The sequence below is a fragment of the Pipistrellus kuhlii genome, unplaced genomic scaffold, assembly GCF_014108245.1.
Source record: "Pipistrellus kuhlii isolate mPipKuh1 unplaced genomic scaffold, mPipKuh1.p scaffold_m20_p_24, whole genome shotgun sequence".
Taxonomy (NCBI): Eukaryota; Metazoa; Chordata; class Mammalia; order Chiroptera; family Vespertilionidae; genus Pipistrellus; species Pipistrellus kuhlii.
Genome location: NW_023425523.1, coordinates 11,883,673 through 11,890,093, shown reverse-complemented (window position 1 = coordinate 11,890,093; position 6,421 = coordinate 11,883,673). Strand labels below are relative to the sequence as shown.

The following is a 6,421-nucleotide window of genomic DNA, read 5'->3' as shown; positions in this document are numbered from 1 at the left end:
AAGTGGAACAAAAATTACCTCCCTCTCTCTAAAACCAATAAAAGAAAAAGTTAATAAAAAGGGCAGCCCAGGCCTCTCACTGGTTAGGGAGCCCCTAGGGTAGATGTCCTGTTCCCACTCAACTCCTTAGTCCCATTTCCCCAGCCCCAACTCGGCAGTTCCCTTCTCCACCTGCAAAAGGAGAAACTGAGGCACAAAAGAAACTTTCAGACATCGTGGGGTCATAAAAATGTTCCCCTCTCATTACCCCCATTCTTCTCAAGCCTCTCAGGATGCCTCAGGGTGAGTTTGGGAGGAGTGGCTGCCAGAGGGGGAGCAGCTGGGACTGAGTCATGGCAGGAAGCTGAGGAGGGCGGGAGCTATTCCCTCATTGCCATATAAAAGGAAGGCAGCCGGCCTGGAGTTCACTACCGCAGTAGCAGCAACCAGAGGAGCAAGTTCCCAGCAGCCGGCCTTCTGATACAGACCTACTTGAGGAGACTTCTGATACAGACCTACTTGAGGAGACTTACCTCCTGGGTGGCCACTGGCCAGTCCTTGCCCCAGGACCATGCTCAGAGCAGCCTTGGTCTTGGCCTGTTTGGCTGTTACTTCCATAGCCTCTGAAGGAGGTGAGTTGGGGTTGGAGTCAGCCCTCGGGAAGGGGTCCTGGCCAGCGTGGGCCTGGGCCTGAGTCCAGCCTTCCTAGGTGGCTCCTCACCAGCAGGTTGGTTCTCCAATTGCTCCTGCTATTGAGGAGGCCCAAGGTGGGCCCAGAGCACAGGAGGGGCTGCTAGCGAGGCTGCTGCTAGGGACTATGCCTAGTGGTTGCTAGGGACTGTGCCTAGTGGTTGCTTGCCAAGAAACACAAACTTGGAGTCAAAGGCCATCTGGGGCAGGGGTGGGGAGGCCGACTGACTGAGGGAGGCCTCTGCCTGAGGGAGATGTATGTGGGACCAATTAGGCAGCAGAAGGTGGAAGAAGGGCCCCCAGGCAGCTCGAAACCAATTTGCTGACCTAGTCTGACTACCCTGCCTGGTTGGGAGGAGAGTTGACAGGGCGCCCGTGCACAGGGGCCTGGACACAGCCACCTTCGAGCACACACACTTGACCTGCTGGGTGCTGAGGAAAACGCTCCCCAGGAAGCTGTGGAGAGCATTCACAGCTCCACTCCATCTGCCCAAGGCCCTCTCGCTGCCCCTCGCCTCCTGCCCCAGGTCAGCTACAGGCGATTCCTTTCCCTGTGGCTGAGGGCTTTGCCTCAGTCCTGAGTCCTGTCTCGTGTCCCGCCCCCTCTCCCCTCCTCAGTGGAGACCTAAGCTAAGGAGGACCTGGGAGTAGCTACAGGAGAAGGAAGCTTACGTTTCTGGGCAGCTTCTTGTCAGAAGGCCCTGGAATAGGAGGGTCGGCAGAGGAGGTGGAGAGGCGAGGCTCCAATCAGTTCAAGGGTCAGACCTTCCCTTCTGAGAACTGGGGAAGCACCCCAGCGGAGTGGCTGTGACCCTGAGGGAGTGACCTGACAGGAGACGGGGGCCTTCCTCCCAGCCCCGTCTGTCCCGTTCTCTGTAGGCCCAGGCGTGGGGGGCCCTAAGCTGTGAGTCTGGTAGGGGTGAGGCTGTCAGAGTGTCACAGGCTTGCTCAGAGCCCAGTGTGTTTGGGGAGTGGGTTAGGGGACACGGGGCAGGAGCAATGAGGAGGGGCTGCTGGTGGCTTCGTCCTCTTTCCTACGCTCCTGATCGCTCCTGCCTCCCCACCCCGCGCTCAGAGCCAGGAAGGGCCTCTCAACCACCCTGACTCACCCTTCCTCACTCCAGGCCTCAAGCCTTCCAGTCAGAGGGAGTTGGGACCAGAGCAGCTTCAAGAAGGTAAGTGTTTGGGGGAGGGCATGGGATTGGGGGTCACGTAGGAACTGTAGGCTCTGACTGTCTCCCTTCTTGCCTCTAGTTGGCTATGCAGCACCCCCTTCCCCACCCCTGAAACAAGCCAGGGACCACAGTGACATCTCTCTGGATGACCCTGGCTTTGAGGAACAGAGTGAAGGTAAGTGCACCTGTTCCCTGTGTCTGCGGGGGAGGGGAGAGGGTGAGCAGGCCTGGCCCTGGCTCCTCACCTGGATCCTCACACCCTTCCCTTTTGCAGTGCGGCCCTTTTCCTCCTTCTTTGACCAGATCCTTTTGGAGAGTGGTGAGTGCTCGGAGTTCCCTCGCCCCCAGCCCACTATCACCTTGCTGGCATCAGGCTAGTCCTTGCTCCTTTGTGTCCTCTCCTCAGAATTATTCTCTCTGGACAAGGACCTCCCTACCCCCAAGGACTCCCAAGCCCCCGGGAAAGTGGTCCAAGAAGAAGTGACCCCTCCCAAGGGCCCTATTGAACAGAAGGAGGGTAAGTGACTACCTCTTCTCTAACCCCCCCAGCTTTGGGGGCTGAGCCACTGACCAGCTGTGTAAATGTGGGTAAGTCACCTCGCCAAGCCTTCCTTCTTTGGCTGTCACATTGGGGAAATAATACCTACTTTATAAAGCTGGAGATCAACTGGCATGAGAATAGACCCTGTTTTCACCTGCTTCTCTATCGAGCCACTCTCTGTGAGTGGGGTCTGGCCAGGCCCCCCTCTTTCAGAGAGAGCCTTCCCGATGTGACCTTTGCTTACGCGACTTCTTCCACCTCAGTAGACACATCGAAGCTCCCAACACAGGAGGAGAGCACCGGCCGGCCTGAGCAGGGAGCAGGTGAGTGGCAGCTCTGGTCCGCAGGCCCCTGCAGAGAGGGGCGGGGAGCCCGAGCCTGGGGACGCAGTGCAGGCAGCAGGCCTGACTCAGGGGGACAGTAATGGCGACACCTCTCACGTCTCGGTTCTCTTTTCCTTCCACCTATTCAGTCTGAAAGTAAGAGCCACAGATTCCTTTCTTCCTCTTCCCCCATATCCTCCCAGTCCTTTCCCCTCAGCCCCAGGCTCTCTCAGTCCTCCCGACTCACCCAGCCTTCCTCTCCCCCTCCACCCGTTTTCCCGACTTTAGGAAAGCCAGCTCCCCTCACACAGCAAAGCCCAGGCCAGCACTGCCAACAGGGCCGACCCCAAGGCGGCTGGAGCCACCAGCTGGATGGCTTCCCCCCTGGGCGGCCTTCTCCGGACAACCTAGACCAGATCTGCCTTCCGACACGCCAACATGTGGTGTACGGCCCCTGGAACCTGCCCCAGTCTGGCTACTCCCACCTCACTCGCCAGGGTGAGACCCTCAATATGCTGGAGACGGGATATTCCCGCTGCTGCCGCTGTCACTACTATGCAAAGCGCATGGACTGTGCAAAACTTGTGGTAAGGCTCGGGCTTTTAGTCCTAGGGTGTCCTTTAAACCTCAGACATAGTGTGTGTGTGTGAGTGTGTGAATGTGAGATGTGTGTGTGTGTGTGTGAGTGTGAGTGTGAGGTGTGTGAGATGTGTGTGTGTGTGGGGGGGTGTGAATGTGAATTGTGTGTGTGAGATATGTGTGTGAGTGTGTGAGTGTGTGTGTGTGTGTGTGTGTGAGTGTGAGTGTGTGGGGTGTGTGTGAATGTGAAGTGTGTGTGTGAGATATGTGTGTGTGTGTGTGTGTGTGTGTGTGTGAGTGTGTGTGTGGGGTGTGTGAATGTGAAGTGTGTGTGTGAGATATGTGTGTGTGTGTGTGAGTGTGTGAGTGTGTGTAGGGCTGGAGGCCAAGGCCTGGGTGTACAGAAACCTCACTGGTCCTATCTTGGAGAGCAGAGACCGTCTCTGCTGCTTTCCGACCTCACTGCCCAGAGCCCTCCCTGGAGCCTGAGAGGAAGACAGGACTGTGGACGGGGCTGGAGGCTGACCCACCCTTCTCCTCTAGTGGGAGGACGCAATGAACCAGTTCTGTGAGGCCGAGTTTTCTATCAAGACCCGACCCCACTCGTGCTGCAAACAGCAGGGGGAGGCTCGGTTCTCCTGCTTCCAGGAGGAAGCTCCCCGGCCGCACTACAGGCCCCAGGCCTGCCCCCGCCGCCCGTCTGTGATATCCATGGGCCTGGAGCTGCCTTTCCCCCCTGCGATGCCCATGCTGGACAATATCAAGTACATCTGCCTCGCAAGACGCTTCCGCTCGGTGCCACGCAACCTCCCACCCACTGACCAGCTCCAGAGGCAGCTGCAGGCGCTGAGCCGCCTGGAGGTGGAGTTCCAGCGCTGCTGCCGGCAGGGGAGTAACCACACCTGTGCCTGGAAGGCTGTAAGTGGGCGTCCCGGCCCCCGGAGAGCCAGTCTGCCTGTCCGCCGCCTCTGGTCTGATCCTCCACGTGCCTCCCCGCTGTGAATGCGTTTACCCGCCCGTCTGCTTGTGAATGTCCGTCCATCCACTGTTCGTCACCTGAGTCTGTTCATCTTGAGCCTCCATCCTGCACTCCTGGCCTGGTCCACCCATGATCCCACACGTGTACCTGTCTGCCGTCCGTCCGTCCACCCAGCTCTAGCCTCACCCAGCCCTCTCCGTCTACCGGTCCAGCTCACCTCCCGTGGCCAGCTCCGAGCCTCACCTGTGCTTCTCCCCCACCTCCCCAACCTCACACACCACAGCTGCCTCCCTGCCCCTGGCTCCTTGTCCTTCCCTCTGGCACCTGGGGTGGGGAGTCCCTCTCCTTATGGTGTGGGCAACAAGGGAAGTGGAGGGTGAGGGGAGAAGGGGAGAAGAGTCCAGGCTTCTGACTTCCCTCTTTCTGTCTCACAGTGGGAGGAGTCCCTCGATGGCTACTGTGAGCGAGAACTGGCTATAAAGACCCACCCCCACTCCTGCTGCCGGCTCCCTCCCAGCCCGAAACGCGACGAATGCTTCGCCCAAAAGGCTCCCTTCCCCAAATATGACCGGGATCTCCTGACCGTTGACCTCAGCCGAGTCACCCCCAACATCATGTACTATATCTGTGGAAACCAGAGAGTTATCTCCAAGCAGTAAGTCTTGTACAATTCCAACTCTCTTCCCTTCCCAAAAATCTCCTTTTGGGACATCCTCTGGGGCACTCTTGGCCTGGAGTCTCCTGAAGACCCTGATCCCTGCCCTTTCCCACCACAGTAAGCAGATTCCTGGGCTGATCCGAAACATGACTGACCGCTGCTGTAAGCTGCCCCTTCCAGAGCAAGCCTGCTGTGCCGAGGAGGAGGTGAGTGGGGCAGGGAGGCAGCGTCTCTGAGGGAAAGCTGGGGAGGGGAGGGAGATGGCTAGACCTGGAGGCTACCCCCACTTTTAGGACCTCAAAACAGACCACAGAAATAACGAGGACTAGGGGGAGGGATCTTTCTTCTTGTTCCAGAAGTTCTCACTCCTGACCTGACCTGCTCCATTCCTATTAAGCTCCAGCCTTTGCAGAGGCGCCCATCTGCCCATCTCGGGAAGTCTAGCTGTGCAGGGCAGCCTTGCATCCTCTCTGGGACCCAGGAAGAGAGCAGTAGGAGCTGAAGGGAGGGCGATTCGGGGCACACAAGTCTCCATGCCTGGCCTTTGACCACCCCCTCCCTCCCCATCTCTGCTTTCTTCTCCCCACACTCCAGAAAACATCCTACATCAGTGACCTGTGTGGCCCCCAGCGTGACTTCTGGCGAGACTCTGCCTTCTGCTGTAAGATGAGTCCTGGGGATGAACAGACCAACTGCTTCAACGTCAACTACCTGAGGAATGTGGCTCTGGTGGCCGGGGACTGGGGGGACGCCAAGGGCCAGGAGAAACAGGACCCGACTCAGGGAACAACTAGCAGCCCCACCTCTGAAGCCAAGGAAAAGTGAGTCACCCCAGAACCTGGAAGGATCAGATTGGGTGAACCCCACCCCACCCCGCCCTCCTTGAATACGCATTGCAGTCAACACCTCTGGGATTTGGTGTCCTCGTTGTCTCACACACAAACACGCCCTCCTAAGCCTGGCTGCTGGCATTTTCTTCAGTGACTGAACCCTGAGGCCCACTGCCCTGCCCTGCCCTCACAGGGCAGAAGTCGAACCATAAATAAATGGCTTAACCTCGCTATTTGTCATCTTGAATTTATTCACATATTTTAAAAGGATGGTCACCATGTTAAACAGCTAACAAGATTCCGAAGTGAAAAAGATGTGGTTCACGTTCTTGGTGAACCCCCAAAATACCCCAGCCCTGCCTGACACTTAAAGAAAAAATTTTAAATTGATTTCAAAGAGGAATGGAAAGGGAGAATGAGAGAAAAACAGCAATGATGAGAGAATCGTTGATCTGCTGCCTCCTGCACACGCCACCCTGGGGTCGGACCTGCAGCCTAGGCAGGTGCCTTGACTGGGAATCAAACCATGACCTTTTGGTTCATAGGTTGACACTCACCCACTGGCCACACCGGCCTGACACTTTTTAATCTTCACTTTTGATCTTCAGAGTCCATATTGATTCATTCAATATCCATCTATTGAACTATCAACATCCACTGTGCTAGT

General features: G+C 57.1%; 1 protein-coding gene across 2 annotated transcripts; it reads left to right on the top strand.

Annotated features, from left to right (window-relative positions):
• Window positions 1-402: 402 nt before the first annotated feature.
• On the top strand, window positions 403-5,983 carry ECM1 (extracellular matrix protein 1). 2 transcript variants are annotated; one of them, XM_045587025.1, is made up of 11 exons: window positions 404-611; window positions 1,794-1,844; window positions 1,924-2,019; window positions 2,119-2,163; window positions 2,251-2,361; window positions 2,649-2,708; window positions 2,997-3,295; window positions 3,831-4,205; window positions 4,701-4,921; window positions 5,043-5,130; window positions 5,519-5,983. In XM_045587025.1, exons 1-11 carry the CDS (start codon window positions 551-553, stop codon window positions 5,747-5,749), a joined length of 1,638 nt encoding a protein of 545 aa, XP_045442981.1. In that variant the 5' UTR covers window positions 404-550; the 3' UTR covers window positions 5,750-5,983. The 2 variants fall into 2 exon arrangements, with proteins under 2 accessions (XP_045442982.1, XP_045442981.1); XM_045587026.1 differs by lacking the exon at window positions 3,831-4,205 and having other exon boundaries at window positions 403-611.
• Window positions 5,984-6,421: the final 438 nt, after the last annotated feature.

What these genes read in the sequence shown, in the direction of transcription:
- ECM1 (XM_045587025.1), top strand. Translation starts at nt 551, where the DNA reads ATGCTCAGAGCAGCCTTGGTCTTGGCCTGTTTGGCTGTTACTTCCATA. An exon ending in TGGACTGTGCAAAACTTGTG is followed by an intron (nt 3,296 to 3,830) that starts GTAAGGCTCGGG and finishes CTTCTCCTCTAG; the next exon opens with TGGGAGGACGCAATGAACCA. An exon ending in CAGAGAGTTATCTCCAAGCA is followed by an intron (nt 4,922 to 5,042) that starts GTAAGTCTTGTA and finishes TTCCCACCACAG; the next exon opens with TAAGCAGATTCCTGGGCTGA.